Consider the following 27,811-nt stretch of genomic DNA (forward strand, 5'->3'; position numbering starts at 1 on the left):
CACACCGAGAGTTGTGAATTTGTGGAATTCTCTGCCACAGAAAGCAATGGAGACCAATTCACTGGATGAATTTAAAAGAAAGTTAGATAGAGCTCTTGGGGCTAGCGGAATCAAGGAATATGGGGAGAAGGCAGGCACGGGTTGTGTATGATTAGCCATGATCACAACAAATGGCTGTGCTGGCTCAAAGGGCCAAATGGCCTCCACCTGAACCTATTTTCTATGTCTCCATGTAACAATATCGACTATATTGACTCAGAATGTCATAGTACAGAAGGCTTAGCAAGGGTGGAGTTTGTGAAAGGTGTTCAGGAAGGTTTCCTTTGGCTATACATAGACAGGAGAGACAGGTAGGACTCCTGCATAGGAGAGGGCAAAACTTGATTTACTCTGAAGAAATTGGGATGGGCAAGTGACTGACATGTTCGTGGACATGTTTTAGGAATAGCGACTACCGTTCTAAGAGCTTTAAGATAGCAATGGATATGAACTATAGACGGGCCCATGAGTTAAGAAATTCTCAATTAGGGCAAGGCCAACTTTGGTATTCGACAGGGCCTTGCTCAAGTTGATTGGAGTAGGTTGTTTGCAGGAAAAGGGACATCCTGAAAGTGGATGCTTTTAAAGGTATAATGATAAGTTCAGGGCATGCATGTTCCTGTTAATGTGAAGGGCAAGGCAGGTGGGCATAAGGAAGCTTGGGTGATGAAAGAAATTGAGATGCTGGTCAGGAAAAAGGTGGCATGGGACAGGCAAAGGCAGCTGGGATTAAATGTATCCATGGAGGAATTTCAGGAACTGGGAATCATACTTAATAATGAAGAAGGGTCTCGACCCGAAACGTCACCCATTCCTTCTCTCCTGAGATGCTGCCTGACCTGCTGAGTTACTCCAGCATTTTGTGAATAAATACCTTCGATTTGTACTAGCATCTGCAGTTATTTTCTTATAATACTTAATAATGAAATCAGGAAGGAAAAAAGAGAACAGGAGAAAGCTCTGGCAGATAATATTAAGGGAAATCCAAAGAGATTTTATAAGTACTTTGGCATCTGGGATGACAATGGTTCTGTCTGTGACCACACCAACACTCGCTGTATGGTTACCTCACATGTTATCTGTTGTTTGCAGTGACAACATAGTCAAGTACCACATGAGGGCACTCATCATCAGGGCACATGTGCAGCGCTGCGAGCAATCTCAGTCCTGGTCTTAGAGGAGGAGGCAGCTTGACCTCAGGCTTCTCCCTGCAGTTCACCCTTGCCCCAAGAGGAGTTGCTAATATTCTCAGGCATATCCTGGCAGCTCAACGTTTGGCGAAATGTTTCCTATCTCACGGTCTCAAGAGATGCTGCCTGACCCGCTGAGTTACTCCAGCACATTGTCCTTTCTTTTGTGTTAACTCTAGATGTAGGGTTAAATTCTAGGATAGGTTTAAAGGGATAAGGGCCAAATGCAGGCAGGTGGGACTAGTGTAGATAGGACATGTTGATCAGTGTGGGCTGGTGTTGTTTGCAAGAGGGGCCTGTTTCCTCTAGAGGGGCTCTATATTCCTAGAGGGGCTCTATGACTATCTCTCTCCACAGATGCTGCCTGTCCTGCTGAGTGTTTCTAGCATTTTCCCTTTTTTTAAAAAGCTCCAAAGCCTGGTATTTTGCCAGCCACTCTGATAAACATAGAAAATAGGTGCAGGAGTAGGCCTTTCGGCCCTTTGAGCCAGCACTGCCATTCAATATGATCATAGCTGATCATCCAAAATCAGTATCCCGTTCCTGCTGTCTCCCCATAACCCTTGATTCCCTTAGCCCTAAGAGATATATCTAACTCTCTTGAATACATCCAGTGAATTGGCTTCCACTGCCTTCTGTGGCAGAGAATTCCACTGCCTTCTGCAGAAAGTCTGATTTGTGACCTGATTTTTTTCCTACCAAATACCTCGATAGTAAATTTAGCCGGGTTGGCTTTTCTTTTAGCCAATCAAAGTTCCACATGGAAGGTTGATTAAGAAGGTTAAATCATTGGGTATTAATAGTGAAGTTGCAAGATGGATTCAACAATGGCTGAATGGGAGATACCAGAGGGTAATGGTTGACAACTGTATGTCAGGTTGGAGGCCAGTGTCTAGTGGAGTACCTACCCCAAGGATCTGTGTTGGGTCCGCTGTTGTTTGTCATTTACATCAATGATCTGGATGATGGTGTGGCAAATTGGATTAGTAAGTATGCAGATGATTTAAGATAGGTGGTGTAGTTAATAATGAAGTAGATTTTCAAAGTCTACAGAGAGACTTGGGCCTTTTGGAAGGGTGGGCTGAAAGATGGCAGATGGAGTTTAATGCTGATAAGTGTGAGGTGCTGCATTTTGGTAGGACAAATCAAAATAGGACGTACAGGGTAAATGGTAGGGAATTGAGGAATGCAGTGGAACAGAGGGATCTGGGAATAACTGTGCATTGTTCCCTGAAGGTGGAATCTCATGTGGATAGGGTGGTGAAGAAGGCGTTTGGTATGCTTGCCTTTATAAATCAGAGCATCGAATATAGAAGTTGGGACGTAATGTTAAAATTGTACAAGGCATTGGTGAGGCCGAATCTGGAGTATGGTGTGCAGTTCTGGTCGCCAAATTATAGGAAGGATGTCAACAAAATAGAGAGAGTACAGAGGAGATTTACTAGAATGTTGCCTGGGTTTCAGCACTTAAGCTACAGAGAGAGATTGAACAGGTTGGGTCTTTATTCTTTGGAGCGCAGAAGGTTAAGGGGGGACTTGATAGAGGTTTTTAAAATTTTAAGAGGGACGGACAGAGTTGACGTGGGTAAGCTTTTCCCTTTGAGAGTGGGGAAGATTCAAACAAGGGGACATAACTTCAGAATTAAGGGACAAAAGTTTAGGGGTAACATGAGGGGTAACTTTTTTACTCAGAGGGTGGTGGCTGTATGGAATGAGCTTCCAGTGGAAGTGGTGGAGGCAGGCTCGATTTTATTATTTAAGAGTAAATTAGATAGGTATATGGATGGGAATGGATTGGAGGGTTATGGTCTGAGAGCAGGTAGATGGCACTAGGTCGGAGAAAGTGTTCGGCATGGACTAGAAGGGCCAAACTGGCCTGTTTCCGTGCTGTAATTGTTATATGGTTATATGGTTATATTCAATAAATGCTTGGAAATCTGATACCCACTTCATAATTAATAATAAACCCAAGGAATCCAAACATAAACTAAGGATTAAACAAAATTAAGAAACACAAGCATCATTTCATCATTGAGTCATGCTCCCTTTGCAACGAGGCATGGCAATTTCTTTTAATTTGGCAACCGAATTGTACAAAAATGTTTAAGACAGTGCTGTCAATCACTCAGCACTAAATATACATTTCATTAATTGGATCCCATTTACAGAAAGAGGCGTCTAAGACACATTATAAACATGATACAGATGAGAATGATGCACCATTATTCGTTAAATAAAAGCCCTTCCCCTTTTTTGGTCTTTTGAGTCATTTTATCTCTTGATTCAACCAATCCGTCCAGGAAGTTTCCACTTCATTTTCCAGCATGCAATCTATAGAAGGCCATGAAAGCGGAGCAAACTCTGCCACCTTCTGCAGTAAATCTCTTGAGTCGCCCTGTCCCCTGATTATATTCTTGTTTGAGCTTTCTCATTTCCTGTTTCACCTTCTCAGTTAGAGTCCAATAACTTAATTGACCTTTTTGGGCTTTTCCAGATTCCAGGCACCAGTGAGGTAACGTAATCGAATGAAGAGGAGATCTTTACCCATCTGTAACCAACTCCAGAAGGGAACGAGCTTGGATCCTGTAACGCAAGATAAATAAAGTGGAATTAATGGGGAAAAAAGTGCTGACTGGAGTAACTCAGTGGGTCAGGCAGCAGAACATTGATAGTTAATGTTTCGGGTTGTGACCCATCTTCAGACTTGGGTCCCAATCCGAAACCTCGAAAGGGTGAAGAAGGATGGTAAGAGGAACAAAGGCTTAGAGTAAAATACTTAGTTATTAAGGAACAGTTAAATAGAGATACAAGGAACTGTCGATGTTGGAATCCTGAGCAGAACACAAAATGCTACAGTAACTCAGCATCTCTGGACTGACGATATTATTGTCCGGACCTTTCTTCAGACTGAAGAAAGTCCTGACCTGAAAGGTTACCGGGTCTGAAGGAGTGTTGTCTATCCATTCTCTCCACAGATGCTGCCTGACCCGCAGTATCTGCAGTTCCTTGTGTCTCCATTTAACTGTCTCTTAATAGCTACATTATTTCACTCTATGCCTTTGTTCCTCTCACCATCCTCCTTCACCTTCTCTGCTATCCAGAGTAAATTGACTTCTCAGGTCAACACAAACTGTTACTCCAAGACAACATTGTTGTCATTGAGGATAGTATCGTTAAGGGAATAGACACTATTCTCTGTCACAAGGATCAGAGTCCCAAAGATAGACACAAAATGTTGGAGTAACTCAGCGGGACAGGCAGCATCTCTGGAGAGAAGGAATGGGGGACGTTTTGGGTTGAGACCCTTTGTCTGAAGAAGGGTCTCGACCCAAAACATCACCCATTCCTTTTCTCCAGAGATGCTGCCTGTCCCGCTGAGTTACTCCAGTATTTTGAGCCTACCTTCGATTTAATCCAGCATCTGCAGTTCTTTCCTACACTTAAGAGTCCCAAAGGATATGCTGCCTGCCTGGTGCCTAGATTCGGGATATCTCGTCTGACCTGCAAAGCAACTTGGAGTGGGAGGGGAAAGATCCAGTCATCGTAGTCCATGTGGGTACTAATGACATAGGTCGAACAAGGAAAGAGGTTCTGCTCAGGGAATTTGAACAGCTAGGCACCAAATTGAAAACCAGAACCAAAAAGGTAGTAATCTCTGGATTGCTACCTGAGCCACATGCAAATTGGCATTGGTTCGAGAAGATTGAAGAGTTAAATGTGTGGCTCAAAGGATGGTGTGGAGGAAATGGATTTGAATTTGTGGGACATTGGCACCAGTATTGGGGAAGGAGGGAGCTGTTCAATAGACAATAGGTGCAGGAGGAGGCCATTCGGCCTTTCGAGCCAGCACCGCCATTCAATGTGATCATGGTTGATCATTCTCAATCAGTTAAAAACGGGACAGACTTCACTTGGACCCGGCTGGGACCAGGGTCCTGGCAGCCGCATAACCAGGCCAGAGATAAAGATTTACACTTAATAGTGGGGGGGCGGGGGGGCGGGGGTTAACAATTTGGAAATGTATGGATGAAGTTAACGGGAAGGAGAGTGCAGGAGAGGTCACAGAAGTCTCCAGAAGTATTAGGACAGGAAGTTTAAGTAGGGATGAATAACTAAGGCCAGGTAAAGTTGGGACTGATGTGAGAAGAGGGGTGGTAAATACTGAACTAAAGGTGTTATATTTGAATGCACGCAGCATACAGAACAAAGTGGACCAGCTTTTAGCGCAGTTAGAAATTGGTAGGTACGACGTTGTGGGTATTATGGAGACATGGTTGAGAGAGGATCTGAGCTGGGAGCTGAATATCCACGGTTACTTCTTTCTTCTGCAGTTGTATAGGGCCCTGGTAAGACCACATCTGGAGTATTGTGTACAGTTTTGGTCTCCTAATTTGAGGAAGGACATCCTTGTAATTGAGGCAGTGCAACGTAGGTTCACGAATTTGATCCCTGGGATGGCGGGACTGACATATGAGGAAAAAATTGAAAAGATTAGGCTTGTATTCACTGGAGTTTAGAAGGATGAGAGGGGATCTTATAGAAACATATAAAATTATAAAATCCATTATAGAATCCATTATAAAAGATGAGGTTTCTGAGTACTTTGAAGCACACAGTAACATAGGTCTTAGTTAACATGGTTTTGTGAAGGGGAGACCTTGCCTGACGAACCTGTTGGAATTCTTTAAGGAAGTAAATAGCAGGATAGATTTTCAGAAGGCCTTTGATAAGGTGTCACTCGTGAGGTTGCTAAAGAAGATGAAAGCCCATGGTATCAGAGGCCAGAAACTAGCATGGATCGCAGGTTGGCTGGATGGCAGAAGGCAGAGAGTGGCAGTAAAGGTTTTTTTTCCTGATTGGCTGTCAGTGAGTAGCAGTGTTCCGCAGGGGTCGGTGCTGGGGCCGCTACTCTTCATGGTGTATATAAATGCTTCGGATGACGGAATTGAAGGCTTTGTGGCCACATTTGCAGATGATACGAAGATAGATGGAGGGGCAGGTTGTGTAGAGAAAGCAGGGACTCTGCAAAATAACTTGGACAGTTTGGGAGAGTGGACTGAGAAGTGGCAGATGGAATGCAGTGTTGCAAAGTGTGGAGTCATTTTGGTCGTAGGAATAAAGGTGTAGACTATTTTCTAAATGGGGGGATGGTTCAGAAATTGGAGGTGCAAAGGGATTTGGGGGTACTGGTGCAGAATTCCCAAAAGTTAATTTGCAAGTTGAATCGATCGAAAGGAAGGCGAATGCAATGCTGGCATTTATTTCTAGAGGGCTACAGTTCAAAAACAGGGAATGTAATGCTGAGGCTTTATAGCAGACTGGTTGAGAAGCTGCTGGAACTGGGGCTTAGCACCCCTCTGTGTGCCTGGGTCCTGGACTTTCTCACTGCCAGGCCCCAAGTGGTCAGGATGGGGGAACACACATCTAGCTCCCTCACCCTGAACATAGGATCCCCCCAGGGCTGCGTCCTTAGCCCCCTACTGTACTCCCTGTACACACATGACTGTGGGGCCAGGTTCAGCTCAAACTCCATCATCAAGTTTGCTGATGACATTGTGGTGGTGGGCCGGATCTCCAACAACGATGAGAAGGTCTACCGGGAGGAGGTGGCTGATCTGGCACTCTGGTATCAGGACAATAGCCTCCTCTTGAATGTCATTAAAACGAAGGAGCTGATTGTGGACTTCAGAAGGGCTAAACATCCAAGGACGTACACGCCACTGGAGATAAATGGGTCTACTGTGGGTAGGGTGAGCAGTTTTAAATACTTGGGAGTCCGCATCACAGAGGATCTGACGTGGGCAACGCACATTGCCGCACTACCACCTTAGACAACTGAGGAAATTCAGAGTGTCTCTGAGGATCCTTCATTGCTTCTACTCTGGGGCTGTAGAGACCATCCTGTCCGGCAACATTACAGTCTGGTTTGGGAAAAGCTCTGCCCAGGACAGGATGGCCCTGCAGAGAGTAGTGCGTTCGGCAGAACGCACCATGGGAACTACACTCGTCCCCCTGCAGGACCTATACATCAGGAGGTGCAGATCCAGAGCAAGCAAGATCATGAGGGACCCCTGCCACCCCAGTAACGGACTGTTCCAGATGCTACGGCCAGGCAAACGCCTCCGCTGTCACGCTGTAAAAACGGAGAGGATGAGACGGAGTTTCTTCCCACAGGCCATCAGGACTGTCAACTTTTATAACCCCAGAGACTAAATTTTTGTCTACACTATAGTAACTTATTAACTTTATTTATATGCTGTAACTGTAATTCTTTTTTGTGCACAATCCGCAGGCATTGCCACTTTCATTTCACTGCACATCGTGTATGTGACAAATAAATTTGACTTGACTTGACTTGACTTATAAGGCACTGGTCAGACTGCATATGGAGTAATGTGAGCAGTTTTGGGCCCGAAATCTGAGGAAGGATGTGCTGGCATTGGAGAGGGTCCATAAGAGGATTACGAGAATGATCCCAGGAATGATTGAGTTGATGTGTAAGAAGGAACTGCAGATGCTGGTTAAAACCGAAGATAGACACAAAAAGCTGGAGTAACTCAGCGGGGACAGGCAGCATCTCTGGAGAGAAGGAATGGGTGACGGTGAAGAAGGGTCTCGACCCAAAACGTCACCCATTCCTTCTCTCCAGAGATGCTGCCTGGCCCGCTGAGTTACTCCAGCATTTTGTGTCTATCACGATTGAGTTAACATATGATGAGCGTTTGAAGACACTGGGCCTGTACTCGCTGGAGTTTAGAAGGATGAGGGAGGACCTCATTGTAACTTACCGACTACTGAAAGGCCTGGATAGCGTGAATGTGGAGAGGATGTTTCCACTAGTGGGAGAGTCTAGGACCAGAGGCCATAGCCTCAGAATAAAAGGACATACCCTTAAAAAGGAGATGAGAAGGATTTTGTTTTTGCCAGAGGGTGGTTAATCTGTGGAATTCATTGCCACAGGTGGCTGTGGAGGCCGTCAATGGATATTTTTTAAGGTGGAGGTTGACATTTTCTTGATTAGTAAGGGTGTAAGGGGTTGTGGAGCAAAGGCAGGAGAATGGGGTTGAGAGGGAAACATAGATCAGTGGAGTAGACTTGATGGGTTGAATGGCCTAATTCTGCTCCTAGAACTAATGAATGCTGTGAACTATATTCTGCACTCTGTATCTTCCCCATTGCTCTACCTATTGTACTTGAGTTTGGCTTGATTGTATTTATGCATGGCATTATCTGATTTGATTAGATAGCATACAAAACAAAGCTTTCCACTGTACCTCAGTACATGTGACAATAATGAAACTGAAGCCACTGAGTTTTTCCAATATTTGCTGTTTCTACTGCACACTAATGTCTACATTACTCACCCTCGATCTCCGTCCATTCCACTGCGACTTCTGTAATTGGAATCTTTAAACACTGAGCTATGTAGAGGAGTTCCACGTCAAAAGCCCTGAAATGGATATTAAAAACAATTTGTAAGATTATGGACAAAAGTGAGCAAGTAGCAAGTTTGCAATATGCACAAAGGACAAGACATCTTAACAGTTTTATTTTATTTTCACTTGCTGTTCCTCAAGCCCTCTCGAGGTGGCGGGTAGGTTCTTAGGTTTGCACAAACTGGTCCGGAGATGGATGTTAGTTAAAAGAGTAACTCAGCAGGTCAGGCAGCATCTCTGGAGAACGTTTCGGGTCAGAGCCCTTCTTCAGCCTGATTGTAGTAGTGGGGAGAAATCTGGAAGTGAGGTGGGGGCAGGACAAATCCTGGCCATTTCTTTTTTCCTACATACTGTTCATTCACAGAATACAGAACAGTACAGCCCTCCATGCTGAACACGATGCCAAGACCAACTCTTGTAGGCCTGCACATAATCCACATCTCACTTTCCCTGCAAATCCATGTGCCAATTCAAAAGTCTCTTAAACACCACTATTGTGTCTGCCTCACCGGCCACCCTTGGCAGCAATTCAAGGCCTTTTCCAAAAATGGGCGCCTCACTCACCACCCTGTGTAAAAAAGTTGCCCGCACATCTCCGGCCTCCCGCTCGATGCCCGATACCCTTCCCTGTCCCCCCTCGCCTGCCCACAGCCCCGGGAGACACTCCCCGCCCGGCCGCCCATTTTTGGAAAATACCTCGGATCCATCTCGGCCTCTTTATTTTACATAGGATCTTTATTTCATTGAGATTCTTTATTTTTATTTTTAAAGCAATATATTTTAAAGAAAAAACACGATTTCCCCAGGTCACAATGGAAACCCTAGGAGGAATGGGCCCAATGGGTCCACTTGGTCTCGTCTCCTTTAAATCGAAACATATAAGATTATTAAGAGGTTGGACACATTAGAGGCAGGAAACATGTTCCCAATGTTGGGGGAGTCCAGAACAAGGGGCCACAGTTTAAGAATAAGGGGTAGGCCATTTAGAACTGAGTTGAGGAAAAAGTTTCTCAGTCAGAGAGTTGTGAATCTGTGGAATTCTCTGCCTCAGAAGGCAGTGGCCAATTCTCTGAATGCATTCAAGAGAGAGCTAGATAGAGCTCTTAAGGATAGCAGAGTCAGGGGGTATGGGGAGAAGGCAGGAACGGGTACTGATTGAGAATGATCAGCCATGATCACATTGAATGGCGGTGCTGGCTCGAAGGGCCGAATGGCCTCCTCCTGCACCTATTGTCTATTGTCTAAATCGATAGTACAGTACTGCAATCTTCTTTAAGAAATGGATATTGACCTTTCCAGAGATTCAAATTAAGTGATATCAAAAATCTGTATATTCAAAAAGCTATTTTAACTGAGAGGCAACACAGTGGCGCAACAGGTAGAGTTGCTGCCTTACAGCGCCAGAGGCCCAGGTTCCATCCTGACCTCGGGTGCTATCTGTATAGAGTTTGCACATTCTCCCCGTCACCACACGGGTTTCCACCGGGCACCCCAGTTTTCTTCAACATCACAAAGACATGTGGCTTTGTCGGTTAATTAGCCTCTGTAAATTGTCCCTAGTCTGTAGGATAGAACTATATATGATGCGATAGAACTTTATTTATCCCAGGAGGGAAATTGGTCTGCCATCAGTCATAAAACACAACAAGATACGTGAAACATGAAATTAAACTGACGAGTGGAAAGTCCAGGATTGGGGATGTGCAAAGATTGGGGAGGGGTGAGAAGGGGAGTCAGTCTACCCCATGACAGAAGGGGGGGGGAGTTGTACAGTTTGACAGCCGCAGGGAAAAAGGATGTCCTGTGGCATTCTGTGCTGCATCTTGGTGGAACCAGTTTGTTGCTGAAGGTGCTCGGGTTGTCCAGTGATCGCCGGCTGGTGGGGCCATAGGGCCGTTTCCATGCAGTATCTCTACAACAAAAATGACGGTGTAATTCAAAAGCATACCAGCGGTCCACATGCAAAGTAGAGAAGGTCCTTCGAGCTGCTTCTCTGGTCAAAAGCTTGAAGCCGCACTGTGTGTCCTTGAGACCCCTCACACATAGAAACCACACCAGAAAGTGGAACCCATACATGAGCAATGTCCGAAAATAAGAACGCTGAAACAGAGAAGGTAAAAATCCATCAAAAGTCATCGACAACCAAATTGATATAACTCAGAATGTAAACACAAGGAACTGCAGATATTGGTTTTTTTTTAAAGTACACAACGTGCTGGAGAGCATGGATAGCTGACGCTCCATTCCGAAACGACTGAAGGCCACGACCCGAAAAGTATGCTATCATGTTTTCCAAAGATGCTGCTGGACGGCACGGTGGCGCAGCGGTAGAGTTGCTGCCTTACGGAGACCCGGGTTCAATCCCGACTACGGGTGTTGTCTGTACGGAGTTTGTAAGTTCTCCCCGAGACCTGCGCGGGTTTTCCCCGAGATCTTCGGTTTCCCCCCACACTCCAAAGACGTACAGGTTTGTAGGTTAATTGGCTTGGTAAATGTAAAAATTGTCCCTAGTGGGCGTGGGATAGTGTTAGTGTGCGGTGGGGTCGCTGGTCGGCGCGGACCCGGTGGGCCGAAAGAGCCTGTTTCCGCGCTGTATCTCTCTAAACTCTAAACCCACTGAGTTACTCCAGCACGTTTTTTGGTATAACTCGGAAGTTGATTTGGAAAATAGAATTTTGAAAAACTTGCAAATATCATTTTAAAAAGTGGTCCCTTAAGCCCTCTGGTCCCTCTGGTTCTCGATTCCCCTACTCTGGGTAAAAGACTATGCATTCACCCTATCCATTCACAACATGATTTTGTACAGTTCTATATGATCACCCCTCAGCCTCCTGCGCTCCAAGTAATAAAGACGTTGCCTGTTGAACCTCTCCCTGTAGCTCAGGCCCTCATGTACCTGCCTTAACTACCTCCTCTGGCAACCTGTTCCATAAGTTGTATTGCTAAAATTCAAATTGGAGTAATGTTTTCAAATGGCATTCAAATTCACATTACAACTTCATCTGTTTATAGCTCAACATTTGCTCTTACTGTGGCGATTGTTTCTTTCTCCAAATGAGCTCTTGATCCACATGAAATGGCCATGTCGTCCTGAAAGAGAGATTAAAGTTAATTCAGTTAGCCGATTTCCCACAACAGTATTGAACTGATTAGGCAATGTGTTGCAGAAACAGGGAACTGCAACGTACCGGCAACTCTAAAAAGTTAAAAATGAGATTTGCAATTTTCTAATACTACAAAGATTTAAAAAAAGTTAAATTAAAACTGTATTCATTAAATTAGGTTGTTGGCCGTTAAATAACTTCTCAGGCAGCACAGTGGTGCAGCGGTAGAGTTGCTGCCTCAGTGCCAGAGACCCGGGTGCGATCCTGACTACAGATGCTGTCGTTGAGGAATTTGTACGTTCTCACCGTGACCGCGTGGGTTTCTCCGGGTGCTCCCATTTCCACCTACATCCCAGAGACGTACAGGTTTGTAGGTTAATGGTTTCTGTAAATTGTGTAAGATAGAACTAGTTCATGGGTGATCGATGGTCGGCGTGGACTTGGTGGGCCAATGGGCCTGTTTCTAAGCTGCACACCGGCACGTTTACATCTATTAAAATGGCACTACAAACTACACACCAACAGATTATCTGATTCATTGGAAATTCTGTTCCACAAGCTGCATGAATTATGGTAATAAAAATCCATTTCAACTCCAGACCCCAAATAATTCATTCAATGTGAAGAAGGTACAGCAACCTGAAAACCGTGACGTCCAGACTCAGGAACAGCTTCTTCCCAGCTCTTGAACACTACAAAGACAAACTAAACAATGAACTACAAAACTATCTTGGTTGCACTAGGGACTTTGGCCTTTTATTTTGCACTAATATTTTAATTCATTGAATTTTGTTTTTTGTTTATCGTGTTATCTATTGACTACTGTGTCTACAGGCCTGTTAGGCTGCTGTAAGTAAGAATTTCCTTGTTCTGTTTTCGGTACATTCGACAATTAAACACTCCTAACCTTCCATTCTGAACAATTGAGAGTTGTTCGCAGAATACAGCATGTATCCAGTCTCATATTTTCTTGATATATTGGTTTTGGTCATACTACACAACTATTTCAGATTTCTTTTCAGTCACTACCAGAATTTTGGAAACCAGATATGAAGGAAAGTTCTGAAGACAATGGGCCAGCATCTTTTGCAATCTAAGGCAGTCATTTTGCACTTAATTCCATCCCAGGGCACTTGAAAGAACAACATGGAACCAAATCGTTTTCTGGAGTTTTGATTACATTTGCAGCAAATTGGCTGCATTTTCCACAGATCAGACATATGCATAAACACAGGGCAATACTCACCGGGCCCGGCTGGAGAACCTTCAGAGCAGCTTCGACTTTCTCAATATCAGCAAATTTAGTAGCTCCGTCAGCATCAGCCATGAGAATGCATTTTCCTCGCGAGCTCAGTACACCCTGGTCAGAAATAATGTGTGTCATGGTAAATTCTATAATGTGCATACATGCTAATGACATGATTAAGCTTCAGAGCAGATGAGAAAGGGACACAGCAATCAATGGTGCTTTACTCTCACATGTGAAAACGCACAGTAACATTCTTTTCTTGTATACTCTTCAGTAAAGTATTGCCAAACCCAAGCACAATCCCCGATTAGCAAAGTGTACAGAAATGATCCACTGAGGCCACATTTTTGTTGTACACCAGCATCTGCAGTTCCTTGTGCCTACAATGCCCCGCATTGCTACAATGCCCTCCATAATGTTTGGGACAAAGACCCATCATTTCTTTATTTGCCTCTGTACTCCACAATTTGAGATTTGTAAAAGAAAAAATCACATGTGGTTAAAGTGCACATTGTCAGATTTTAATAAAGGCCATTTTTATTCATTTTGGTTTCACCATGTAGAAATTACAGCTGTGTTTATACATAGTCCCCCCATTTCAGGGCACCATAATGTTTGGGACACAGCAATGTCATGTAAATGAAAGTAGTCATGTTTAGTATTTTATTGAATACGAGTCTGCGATTAATGGACATCACCAGTTGCTGGGTGTCTTCTCTGGTGATGCTCTGCCAGGCCTGTATTGCAGCCATCTTTAGCTTCTGCTTGTTTTGGGGGCTAGTCCCCTTCAATTTTTTCTTCAGCATATAAAAGGCATGCTCAATTGGGTTCAGATCAGGTGATTGACTTGACCACTCAAGAATTGACCATTTTTTAGCTTTGAAAAACTCCTTTGTTGCTTTAGCAGTATGTTTGTAATCATTGTCTTGCTGTAGAATGAACTGCCGGCCAATGAGTTTTGAGGCATTTGTTTGAACTTGAGCAGATAGGATGTGTCTATACACTTCAGAATTCAGTATGCTACTACCATCAGCAGTTGTATCATCAATGAAGAAAAGTGAGCCAGTACCTTCAACAGCCATATATGCCCGGGCCATAACACCCCCACCACCGTGTTTCACAGATGAGGTGGTATGCTTTGGATCTTGGGCAATTCCTTCTCTCCTCCATACTTTGCTCTTGCCATCACTCTGATATAAGTTAATCTTCGTCTCATCTGTCTACAAGACCTTTTTCCAGAACTGTGGTTGCTCTTTTAAGTAGTTCTTGGCAAACTGTAGCCTGGCCATCCTATTTTTGCGGCTAACCAGTGGTTTGCATCTTGCAGTGTAGCCTCTGTATTTCTGTTCATGAAGTCTTCCTCGGCCAGTGGTCATTGACAAATCCACACCTGACTCCTGAAGAGTGTTCCTGATCTGTCTGACAGGTGTTTGGGGAGTTTTCTTTATTATAGAAAAAATTCTTCTGTCAATCGTTGTGGCCTGCCAGTCCCTTTGCGATTAGTAAGCTCACCAGTGCTCTCTTTCTTCTTAATGATGTTCCAAACAGTTGATTTTGGTAAACCAAAGGTTTGGCTGATGTCTAACAGTTTTATTCTTGTTTCTCAGTCTCATAATGGCTTCTTTGACTTTGGTCCTCATGTTGATAAACAGCAATAAAAGTTTCCAAAGATGATGGAAAGACTGAAGGAAAGACGAGGTGCTGAGAGCTCTTTTATACCTACATTAAGGAGGCAATTAAACACACCTGAGCAATTACAAATGCCTGTGAAGCCACGTGCCCCAAACATTATGGTGCCCTGAAATGGGGTGACTATGTATAAACACAGCTGTAATTTCTAGATCGCGAAACCATAATGTTTAAAAATGGCCTTTATTAAAATCTGACAATGTGCACTTTAACCACATGTGATATTTTCTATTACAAATCTCAAATTGTGGAGTACAGAGCCAAGGAAACAGATGATGGGTCTTTATCCCAAATATTATGTCACACTATCCATTCTCATGGAGACACAGGAGAATTTTATAGTTCGCCAGCTTCAAAAAAGGAACAAGGACATTGTGTTTCAAGCACTATACACCCTTCAGATTTGCAAACAAGGGGAAGATCAACATATAAGGTTTTACAAGCTGCAGAGTGTGGAATTCAGAGAGTGCTGCCACAGTGTCGAAGGCTGCACACTTGCTGCACAAATATTATGATAAAAAGTGATTCAACATCACATCAGAAAACAAAGGGCTGATCTTCCTGGAGTGTTGAGACAATTAAGAATTTGGATGAATAGGCAAAGACAACTGCAAAACACAAAGTGCTGGAGGAACTCAGCGGGTCAGGCAGCATCTGAGGAGGGAAGGGACCCTTCTTCACCTGGCCCAAAACGCCACGAAGGGTCCCAACCCTAAACATCACCCATTCCTTCTCTCCATAGATGCTGCCTGTCCTGCTGAGTTACTCCAGCTTTTTGTGTCTTTCTATTCATGTCCTCCAGAGATTCTAGATTTGGGCGATGGAAAGATGATGAGCTGAATGACCAACACCTTTCAGTTATAACTTCAAAAGAAAGCCCTGGCACGAAGATAACTCCATCTGCACTGGAAAAAATATTGTTGATTTGATGGTCTGTGCCGAACATAATACCAACTTACATTAATCACCTCTGCTTGTGCATAATCTATACCCTCTCACTCCCTGCACATTCATGTGCATATGTAAAAGTCTCAAACACTATCGTATCTGCCTCCGCCACCACCCCTGGCAGTGTGTTCCACGCCCCCATTACCCTCTGTATTAAAAAAAAATTGCCCCGCCCATCTATGTACTAAAACTCTCGTTTGTTTGTTTGTTTGTTCCTGGACTACAGCCAAAACAGAACACAATAGCGCAACAATTTTAGACCCACCTGACTCACCGTCATCCCTTTGGTGCGAATGGAAGAAGTTTCATTGAAATCGGTGTTATATTTAAAAAGTTATTCACATTTTAAAGTTTAAATCTATCTTCTAGGGAGGGAGGGAGGAAGGAGGCAGAAGGGAGGATAAGGGGGGGGGGGGTTGAAGGGGATGGAGTGGGGGGTGAGGGGAAGGGGAGGGAGAGGGGAGGGTGCGGAGGGGAGGGGAGGAGGAGGAGAGAGCGAGAGAGGAGGGTGGAGGAGAGGGGAGGAGGGAGGGTGAGGGGAGGGGGTGCGGGAGGGGAGGGGGGGTAGAGGGGAGCGGGAGCAATGCAGGAGGGGTTTGGGGCCAACGGGTCCACTTGGTCGAGCCTCCTTTAAACTTCGTCCCTTTCAGTCTTTGACATTTCTTTATACCCTCTAGTCTTTGACAATTGCACCCTGGGGAAAAGGGCTCTGAGGTGAATGAATTATAATGTGGAATCAGAAATTTTACATAAACCCGCAGATGTATGTCAGTAAAGGATCGGATAAAAGAAAATTAAAACTATACCATTTTAATAGCTCCACCTTTCCCACGGTTTTCTGTTAGCGTTAGTACACGTACTGCATCAGACCCGTACTTCTTAGAATATGTCAGTCCAACCTGCAGCACATTAAAACAAAACAAATGCAAACTGTTGGTAATGTAGGAAAAAGATGTCATGAGGTAATCTTGCCAACATATTTCCAGACTTAATTTTAACAAGCTTTCTTTTGCAACATTTAGACAATAGACAATAGGTGCAGGAGTAGGCCATTTGTCGCAGAATTCAGAAGGGAAGAAGTAAAGCCAGAGTTGTACGGCGTGGAAACAGGCCCTTCGGCCCAACCAGCCCACGCTGACCAACCCACCTGTTCTTGGCCCACATCCCGTCAAACCCATCCCATCCATGTACCTGTCCATATGTTCCCCAAACGTTGTGATAGTTCCTGCCTCAATGACCTTCTCTGGCAGCTCGCCCCACACACCCACCGCGTAAAAAAGTTGCCCCTCATCAAATAGGCTCTATCAAGTAATAGCTCTTCATTTTACAATGGCTTTAATTTGATTGACAAGCATCTTAAATTTGAAATATTAAGTCACTGGTGCTGACTTTACAAAAGACCAGTGCTTTATTCATGACGGTAAGGTGTACATATAAATATCATTATTTCATTTCCTGGCCAAGTGACACGTATGTTTATTATGGGTGTATACTGGCACCATTTTGTCAACAAAAAGTGCCACGGTGGACAATTTTCAGGGTTCCTCTGATAATGGGAGCAGCAGTAGTGCCTTCATCAGAATTCCAGAAGAGCAATTATGATTTTTCACATTTTCTCAGGTTTAGGAACTAAACTCCAAAGCAGAAGACTCATTAGATTATGCATGAGAACACAAATTATACTCAGGAAACTATCCACAAGGATTAATCATGTAACAAGAGGCTCCTTCAATAAAAAAGGTTTCTTTCAGAACCTTTTTCCCAGGATGGAATAATCAAATACTAAAGGGCATAGCTTTATGGTGAGAGGGATGACATTAATTCAGTTTGTCAGGGGAGGCCTGATAGAACTATATAAAATTAGGAGAGGCATTGATAGGGTAGACAGTCAGAATCTTTTTCCCAGTGTGGAAATATCAAATACTACAAGGCAGAGCTTTTTGAGGTAAGAGGGGCAAAGTTTAAAGGTGATGTACGGGGCAAGTTTGTTTTATACAGAGGGTGGTGGGTGCCTGGAACACGCTGCCTGGGGTGGTGGGTGTGGAGGCAGGAACGATTGTGGTGTTTAAAAGACTTTTGGATAGGCTCACGCATAAAGCAGGGCATGGAGGGATATGGATCACATGCAGGCAGATAGCAGTTGGTCTTGGCATCAGATTCGGCACAGACATTGAAGATTGAAGGGCCTGTTTCTGTGCTGTACTGTTCTATGTTCAAACGGAACCAACTACCTACGATTTATATCCAATGTTTATTAATAACAGGAGAGACATGCACATTTGTGCTTTTTCAGACTGTGATTTTACGCTGAAAATCTGAAATTAAAACAGAAAAGGCCGCAAATACTGGGCAGATGATTTAGCATTTATGGAGAGACAGGGCTGTTGTTTCAGGTTGATGAACCTTCACTGTTTGTAGCGAAGAGCAGGATGTCGGTAAGGAAAGCTGCCGGTTGAAATCTGAGGGAGAGCCAAGTTATAAATAATTTTGAGACACAAGAGATTGCAGATGCTGGAATCTTGATCAAAACACAAAGTACCGGAGGAAGGCAGGCAGCATCTGCGGAGAGAGTTGGACATATGAAGGGTCCCCACCCAAAATGTCGTCTGTCAAATTCCCTCCACGGATGCTGCACGACCAGACGAGATCCTCCAGCACTTTGGGCTTTGCTTATAAATAACTTACATTTTTTTGAATGGATTGAGTTAATGTAAATTAATTGCTTTTGTTATTCTAGTGCTTTTGTGTTTCATTTTGCTTCATATCTTTAAAATAATTGTTTTTGAAGCAGTATCAGTGTTAATAATGTTTTGAATGTATGTGAATGTCTAAAGGATAAGCTACATTAATACCCATTGCCATATTCACAGAGAGTTGTGAATCTGTGGAATTCTCTGCCTCAGAAGGCAGTGGAGGCCAATTCTCTGAATGCATTCAAGAGAGAGCTAGATAGAGGATAGCGGAGTCAGGGGGTATGGGGAGAAGGCAGGAACGGGGTACTGATTGAGAATGATCAGCCATGATCACATTGAAAGGCGGTGCTGGCTCGAAGGGCCGAATGGCCTCCTCATGCACCTATTGTCTATTGCCATTGTACATTGTTGAAAGATACAGCATGGAAACAGGCCCGTCGACCCACCGAATCGATGCTGACCATCGATTACCCGTACACTTGTTCTGTGTATCCCACTTTCTAATCCACTCCCTGCACACTTGGGACAGTTTACAGAGGGCCAATTAACCTCCAAACCTGCATGCCTTTGGGATGTGGAAGAAAACTGGATCACCCAGAGAAAACCCACGCAGTCACAGGGAGAACGTGCAAACACCACACAGACAGAACCTAAAGTCAGGATCGGTCCTGGGTCTCTGGCGCTGTGAGACAGCGGCTCGACCAGCAATGCCACTGTGCAAACCCCTCAGATTTCAATGACGAAACTGCCAATGTATTCAATTCCTCCCATTCAAAAATACTTCACTTTGGAAAACCCCAAATGTGGACTGATACTGATTCGAACATGTCTTATTGATGTGCCGTAAATTCGAAACCGAACCAATTTCCACCACATCAATGCTGATTCAGTGAGTAATGTGTAATTTATTTTCACTTTAGCAAAGCACAAAGTGTTGGAGGAACTCAGCAGGTTAGGCAGCATCTGCTATCAGGCAATCGAACCATCCTATCACCAACGAGAAAGCGGTCCTGACCTACCACCTACCTCATTGGAGACGCTCGGACTATCTTTAATTGGACTTTACTGGACTTTATCTTGCACTAAACATTTTTCCCTTTATCCTGTATCTGTACACCGTGAACAGTTTGATTGTAATCAGTTTTTTCATTGACTGGATAACACGTAACACCAAAGCTTTTCACTGTACTAAACTGTGGAGGGATTGGACAGGCTGCGATTTCATGCTTCCATTCCATTCCCTCCACAGATGCTGCCTGACTTGCTGAGGTCTTCCAGTGCTGCTCAAGATTCCAGCATCTGCTGTTTCTTGTGTCGTTATTTTTACTTTAGTTGGGCAACTTGTGTTGATTTGGTATCCCCTGATTATGAATGACTGCCCACTTGCACTCACCTAGGCCGGAGGTAGAGGGCCTATTATGCTGCTGTTCTGTAGGGGCAAGGTTGAGGCAGCGACCTGGTGTTGTAACAGGAGACCCAGTCCCTGACAGAAGGCAAAGCTTCGGAGAGAACCACCTTTCATTTTAACTATTTAAAAAAATTATTTAAATCGAATTAGAAGATAATAATGCCTTACAGCGAATGCAACGCCAGAGACTCAGGTTAGATCCTGACGACGGGTGCCGTCTGTACGGAGTTTGTACGTTCTCCCCGTGACCTGCGTGGGTTTTCTCCGAGATCTTGGGTTTCCTCCCACACTCCAAAGACGTACATGTTTGTAGGTTAATTGGCTGGGCAAATTTAAAAATTGTTCCTAGTGTGTGTAGGATAGTGTTAGTGTGCGGGGATCGCTGGGCGGCGCGGACCTGGTGGGCCGAAGGGCCTGTTTCCGCGCTGTATCTCTAAATCTAAATCTAAATAACGTTAACTGAAGCACAAAAATAATTAAAAGTATTAAAAGAAAGGGATCTACAGGAGGCGCTGCCTCAGAAAGGCAGCCAGCATCATCAAAGACCCACACCACCCTGGCCACGCTCTCATCTCGCTGCCACCATCGCGAAGAAGGTACAGGAGCCTGAAAACCGTGACGTCCAGGTTCAGCAACAGCTTCTTCCCAGGAACCAATAATATCCTCTCAACAACATTTAAAAGAGACGTGGACAGGAAAGGTTTAGAGGGATATGGGCTAAACTTGGGCAGGTTTGGCTAGTATAGATGGGGTTACCACCTAGGTCAATGATCTGTTTCCTATCATTGACGTTAGACACGCAGACTTGTAATTACGTTTGCTAATTCTGGCTGGTCTACTTCGATAAACGATCACATTAGTCCACCACCTGTCATTGGACACTTCACTGGTGATGAACAAAGATACACTGTCAGGCCCCAGCAGTGTCCTCCCTTAGCCGGCTCTTATTCTAAGGACTTTGTTTTTTTGCAATAATACTGGTGCTTTTATTGATTTTTTTTTGGTTTATTATGTTTGCGACGAATGCTGTGTTTACAGGCCTGTTATACTGCTACATGTAAGAATTCCATTTCAAAGATGGACACAAAATGCTGGAATGACTCAGTGGGTCAGGCAGCATCCCTGGAGAACATGGATAGGCATCGTTTCGGATCAGAATCCAGTTCAGAAACATGTTGTCCAGAGATGCTGCCTGACTTACTGAGTTACTCCAGCAATTTGGTTCTAACTTCAGTATAAACCAGCATCTGCAGTTCCTTGTTCTTACAGCACAAGAATTTCATTGTTCTGTTATCGGTCCTCAATGGCAGTTAAACACTCTGATCTTCTACCGAAACCCAGACAATATGTTGTCGGGAGTTCCTACCTCTGTCGTTCTGTCTTTGCTGCCGTCATCCACCACAATCACCTCATAGGAAAATGAAGAGTCTTTCTTCTACAAGGAAGGTAAAAATCTAAATGTTAAAATATAATTTGAAAATGTAAACATAATATTTCATGCGATCTATCTATAGCATTATAAAATGAATCAAAAATTTCTCTGAAATAGGAAGATTGTAAAAATAAGCAGGAGGAGACATGGGAAAAGAGGAGATGGTCGAGGGGCTAAAGTGACACTTGTTGATCGTGTGGCTTCCTTTGCTGTAATCCATTGTAATTAGACAAAGATGAGTATTAATGTGGAAAATCCTGCTGGAGCTCTTTGCATAGACAGACATGTTTGTGGACATCCCTTTCTGTGTTTATTATATTATCTATTGAGTACTGTGTCAAAGTCATAAAGCATGGAAATAGGCCCTGCAGCCCTATTTACCCACAACGGCCAACATCCCCCATCCACACTAATCCCACCTACCTGCATTTGGCCCATATATCCTTCTAAACCTTTCCTATCCATGCGCCTGTCTAAATGTTTCTTGAACGTTGCAATGGTTCCTGCCTCAACTAACTCCTCCGGCAGCTCGTTCCATACACCCACCACCCTTGGTGTAAAAAGGTTATTCCTTAGGTTCCTAGTAGATCTTTCCCCCCTCACCTAAACCCATGCCCTCTGGGCAAATGACTCAAGTGTTTACAACCTGTTTACAACTCAACGTTTACATATCTGTTGTGCTGCTGCAAGTAAGAATTTCATTGTTCTGTTTCAGGGCAGATGGCAGTAAAATACCCTTCAATCTTTAAGCTAAACTCTATAGTATTTGACATTTCCACCCGAGGAAGAGGTTTCTGACTGTCTATCCTATCCATGCCTTTCCTATTTGTAATAATTCTGCAAAATTTGTTGTGTTTCGGTAAGATCTCCTTTTGAAAAAAAAAATGTTTTAGGGCAAGTCTTCACAAGAAGAGACATGTATAGCTGTTCATGTATAACTGTTTATTTCACTCACATGTTTTCCTCTGGTATATTTCATGTTTAAACTATGTTTTAATGTTTTAAGCTTTATTCTTAATTGTTTACTGTATGTTCGTGTTGTTACTTGTGAGCTGAGCACCAAGGCACATTCCTTGTATGTGTACATACTTGGCCAATAAACTTATTCAATTCAATTCAATTCAATGTTACATTCCCTGGTGGCCAAATTAGACATTTGGAGATCTATTACCACAGCAGGAAGCACATTGGAAATCATTCCCATGAATTCACCTATTAAAAATAATAACGAGAGCCCATATTTTAAATGACAGGTACAGTTTGGCACATTATACCATTTTAAAGCAGAATGAATAACAAAAAAACAAGGTTCTGCATTCACATATTAAGTGCATTCCAAATAAAACCAAAAATTATGAATGCAACAAACGATTAATGAGACAGTAAACCTCAATACCAGTCTTTGTTCCAAATATTCTAGTGCCTCATCCATCATCAGAGGTACTGGAATTAAAGAAAAAACATGGGAATTTTAGTTTATGACCAAGGTGATCTTTTACAAGAAAAGTCACAAAGTGCCGGAATAACTGGGTGGACCAGGTAATCAGGTAATTGTTTTGATTATGTTGGCTGCTTTCCCGAGGCAGCGTGAAGTGTAGATGGAGCCGATGGTGGGGAGTCTGGTCTGTGTGATGGATTGGGCTACATCTCCGATTCTCTGCAATTTCTTATGGTCTTTGAGAGTTTGTAAATTTTATTTCAATTTCAATCAGAGGAAAACATGCCACATTAATTGACAATATCACTGCCCAGCATCAGAGAGGTCATTACTTTGAATCTGTTTAAATAGTGCAGGGCATATGACATTCATTGCACGTTCTCACAATACCTATGCCTCAACTACCTCCTCTGGCGGCTCTTTATGCATAAAATGCTGGAGTAACTCAGCAGGTCAGGCAGCATCTCAGGAGAGAAGGAATGGGCTACGTTTCGGGTGGAGCCAAACGTAGCCCATTCCTTCTCTCCTGAGATGCTGCCTGACCTGCTGAGTTACTCCAGCATTTTGTGAATAAATAGGTTTGATTTGTACCAGCATCTGCAGTTATTTTCTTACACATCCTCTGGCAGCTCATTCCATATACACACTACCCTACTGGTGACAGAAGAGGTGAGAGCATAACAGGAATTGCAGCTGGCACCAATTTGTTTACATAATCTTCAGGAGGTTATGTAATTCTAAATGTGAAAAGTTTACCTTCTTCTGAAAGCTGGACGTGTGTCAGAAACTATATCCATATCTTTTCCTTTGGAGTATTGGAGGTTGAGGGGAGAGTGACCTGATAGAAGAGTATAAAATTATGAGAGGCGTTGATGGGGTAGACAGTCAGAACGTTCTTCTCCAGGATGGAAATGACATACTAGCTTTAAGTTGAGAGAGGAAAATGTTACAGGAGATGTGCAGAGCAAAATATTTGTTTACAGAGCATGGAACGTGCTACCAGGGGTGGTGGTGGAGGCAGATACGATAGTGGCTTATAGTAGAGGCTTTTAGACAAGCACATGGAAGGATTGGAGGTATATGGATCATGTGCAGGCAGAAGAGTTAGTTTACTTGGCATCATGTTCAGCACAGAACTCTGTTCTGTTCTATGTTCTATTTACATTTATCATAATGTATGTGAAGAATCACAGCACTTATAAAGCTGTTTTCTGATTTTAAGACTTACATCTTTGTTCTTCATTATAAGATGGGACAATAACAGATAGTTCTTTAGTAGAAGGATCATGGATACTTGGGAACAATTCCTTTCTTGCAGAATTTACATTTAAGAAATACTTCTCCTTCTCTCCACGAACAAGGTTTGGCATTTCTATCGCTGTCGCATGTGCAATAAACACCAGCTGTGGAAACAAAAAGAAAACCAGTCAGATTGAAAAACAGGTACTGTTAACACATGTACTTGGATCTTGGGGTCCAAGATCATAACTCCCTGAAAGAGGCAATACATTTATAGAGTGGTAAATAAGGCATATGGTGTGCTGGTACTCATTGGTCGAGCCATCTCTCTGGCTCGTCACACTGTCCTGACTCACCTAGAGAGACAGGGCACGTACGTGAGGATGCTATTCATAGACTATAGCTCCGCCTTCAACACGGTCATCCCCACCAAGCTCGTCACCAAACTCCACCAGCTAGGCCTTAGCTCGTCATTATGTGACTGGATCCTGGACTTCCTGCTGGAACGACCGCAGGCAGTGAGAATGGGCCCGCACCTGTCCTCCACTATCACCCTGAGTACCGGCACACCACAGGGCTGTGTTCTGAGCCCCATGCTCTACTCCCTCTTCACACACGACTGTGTTCCTGCATTCGACACCAACACCATTGTCAAGTTTGCAGATGACACAACGGTGATCGGGCTGATCACCAACGGGGATGAAACAAACTATAGAGCGGAGGTGCAGAACCTGGCGGACTGGTGCTTGGATAACAACCTGTCCCTAAATACCACCAAGACCAAGGAGCTGATCATCAACTTCCGTAGGTCACATAACGGGGAATATGCCCCGATCTCTATCAACGGGGTCAGTGTGGAGAGAGTGTCCAGCTTCAAGTTTCTGGGCACTCACATTTCGGAGGACCTAACATGGTCCAATAACACTGCTGCGCTGGTCAAGAAGGCACAACAAAGACTGTTCTACTTAAGAACACTGAAAAAGTCTGGTCTACCCCAACAGCTGCTGACGACCTTCTACCGCTGCACCATCGAGAGCATCCTAACGCATGGCATCCCTGTGTGGTACCTCAGCTGCACGGAGGCAGAAAGGAAAGCTCTACAGCGGGTAGTCCATAGAGCTCAGAGGGCCATCGGAACACAGCTACCAGACTTGGAGGGCATCTACAACACACGATGCCTCAGAAAAGCCACCAGCATCCACAAAGACTCTTCACACCCCTGCAACAGTCTGTTCGAACTCCTTCCATCGGGCAGACGATACAAGGCCTTCTATGCCCGCACCTCCAGACTCAGGAACAGCTTCATCCCCAGGGCCATAGCTGCTATGAACCGGTCCTGCTGAGCCGGATGGCCACAACGCATAGATCAACTTGCACTTTACCCTGTCCAAAACTGTTACAACTGTTTCGTTTCGTTGGGTTGCTGCTGTCTAAATTACCTAAATGATTGCATCGTATGGGAGGCGCATTCCCAATCTCGTTGTACCCCTGGGTACAATGACAATAAAGATATATTGTATTGTATTGTATTGTATTGTATTGAAGATAAACATCAGGAGGTTATGATGCAGCTTTATAGACTTTGTCGAGCCGCATTTGGAGTATTGCGTGTAGTTCTGGTCGCCCCATGACTGGAAGGATGTGGAGGCTTTGGAGAGGGTGCAGAGAAGTATAACAGAATTATGCCTGGATTAGGGGGTATTAGTTGCAGGAAGAGGTTGGACAGACTTGGATTGTTTTCTCTGGAAGGCCGGACATTGTGGGGAGGCGTGAGAGACGTATATAACATTATGAGAGGCATAGATAAGGTAGAGAGTCAGAACCTTTTACCCAAGCTGGAAATATCAAATACTAGAGCGCATCACTTTAAAGTGAGGACAAACTTTAAACATGCGTAGGACAAGTTTTTTTTTTAACACACAGAGGGTAGTGGGTGCTTATAACACTCTGCCAGGGATGGTGGTAGAGGCAGATACAATAGAGGTGTTTAAGAGACTTTTGGACAGGCACATGGATATGCAAGGAATGGAGGGGCATGGATTATGTGTGAGCAGATAAGAGCTGGTCTTGGCATCATGCCCGGCAGAAATTGTGGGCTGAAGGGCCTGTTCCTGTGCTGTACTGTTCTCTATTCTCAATTATGATATTCCTTTACCTCTCAGTAGCCAAGGGGCAGAGATTTCCATACAAAATATGAGGCCATTTAGCTTCATCAAATCTTTACCAGCTTCCTGAACAATCACATTCCTGGATATTGAATTAATGGAGTCCACTAGCACTTTTCAGCCAAGCTGTCGTGGTCATTGGAGGAGACAATAGGTGTGGTTAAGATATTTGTTCCCCGGCTTAGTGATATAGGGCAAAACTTGGTGGCAGTACTGATGCAGCATTTGATAAGAGTGTCATCTGCTCAGTTAACAGTCAGTCAGTAAGGTATAGAACATGTAAAAAAAAAAAGATGGCTTCAAACTTAGTTTTTTGTTTGCAGGACGAACATTTAATCTGGTATTGGTCGGCATTGGCTCCAATGGCAAATACTAAACTTTGTACAAGAATCTGCAGGGTATAAACTGTAGGGAAAGATCAGGCAGTCGAGGACTTTATTCCATGGAGAGCAGGGGCATAAGTTTAGACTTTAGAGATACTGAGTGAGATATAGGCCCTTCGGCCCACTGAATCTGCGCTGACCAGCGATTCCCTTCCACTAGCACTATCCTACACACTACGGACAACTTAATGAAGCCAATTAGCCTACAAACCTGCACGTCTTTGGAGTATGTGAGGAAACCTGAGCAGGAAAAAAACTGCAGATGCTGGTTTTAATCGAAGGTAGACTCAAAATGTTGGAGTAACTCAGCGTGTAGGAAAATAATTGCAGATGCTGGTATAAAAAACTGCAGATGCTGGCAGAAACAAGATGGACACAGTCAGGGGAGATCAAATTGGCCAGTCCATTATCTACTCCGGAAAGGAAAATGAGAGAGCGAAGAGAAAATGGAGTTGGATTGGACATGTCCTCGGAAGACCTGCCACAAACATCACCCGGCAAGCCCTGAAATGGAACCCCCAAGGAAAAAGGAAAAGAGGTCGCCCCAGGAACAGCTGGAGAAGAGGTGTCAAGGCAGAAATGTCTGAGAGTGGGCTCAACTAGGGAGATCTTGAAAGAACCACCAACAAACGAGTGAGGTGGAGGACATTTGTCAATGGCCTAAGGGCTTAAGAAGAAGAAATATAAAATCATGGGAGGATATATTTTAGGGTGAATGCACAGTCTTTCACCCAGGGCAGGGGAATGAAGAACAAGAGGGCATAGGTTTAAGGGGAGAGGGGAAAGATTTAATAGGAACCCGAGAGGCAACTTCTTATACCGAGGATGGTGGGTGTATGGATCAAGCTGCTAGAGGAGGGGGTTGATGTAGGTACAGCAACATTTAAATGACATTTAGACAGATAGGAAAGTTTTAGAGGGGTGGACACAGAACGCTGGAGTAACTCAGCGGGTAAGGCAGCATCTCTGGGAGAGAGGGAATGGGGGACGTTTCAGGTCGAGAACCTTCTTCGGGTTTAGAGGGAGATGGGCCAAACACAGACAGGTGGGACTAGATCGGGCATCTTGGGTCAGAATGGGTGAGTTGGGCCGAAGGGCCTGTTTCTGTGCTGTGACCAGGCACCGGTGGACTCAACCTCCGGGCGGACACCCGCCCCCGGCCCCGGCTGGCTGCTCGGTCAATCTCCAGGCCCGACCCGGCCCGCACTCACCAGGCCCAGGGCTGCCAGGGCGACAGCGACCAGGATCTGCAGCGCTGCCGCCGGCTCCATCACCGCCGCCAGGCCGCCGCAACCAATGGGAGTGGCCGCCGGCACCCCCCCGCAACCAATGGGAGTGGCCGCCGCCCCCCTGGCAATCGCCACAGCCAATAGCACCGCACTCCAGCCCCCTGGCAAC

General features: G+C 44.4%; 1 protein-coding gene across 1 annotated transcript; it reads right to left on the minus strand.

The window, feature by feature from the left end:
* Positions 1 to 3,171: 3,171 nt before the first annotated feature.
* On the minus strand, positions 3,172 to 27,730 carry alg5 (ALG5 dolichyl-phosphate beta-glucosyltransferase). Its single transcript, XM_078403167.1, has 10 exons — positions 27,625 to 27,730; positions 23,855 to 24,029; positions 22,585 to 22,631; positions 21,123 to 21,191; positions 16,462 to 16,554; positions 13,016 to 13,129; positions 11,696 to 11,755; positions 10,614 to 10,765; positions 8,594 to 8,679; positions 3,172 to 3,812 (listed from the first exon to the last, which is right to left on the minus strand). The coding sequence occupies exons 1-10, from the start codon at positions 27,682 to 27,684 to the stop codon at positions 3,697 to 3,699; spliced, it is 972 nt and encodes a 323-aa protein (XP_078259293.1). The 5' UTR covers positions 27,685 to 27,730; the 3' UTR covers positions 3,172 to 3,696.
* Positions 27,731 to 27,811: the final 81 nt, after the last annotated feature.

This window comes from Rhinoraja longicauda, chromosome 7, assembly GCF_053455715.1.
Source record: "Rhinoraja longicauda isolate Sanriku21f chromosome 7, sRhiLon1.1, whole genome shotgun sequence".
Lineage (NCBI taxonomy): Eukaryota > Metazoa > Chordata > Chondrichthyes > Rajiformes > Arhynchobatidae > Rhinoraja > Rhinoraja longicauda.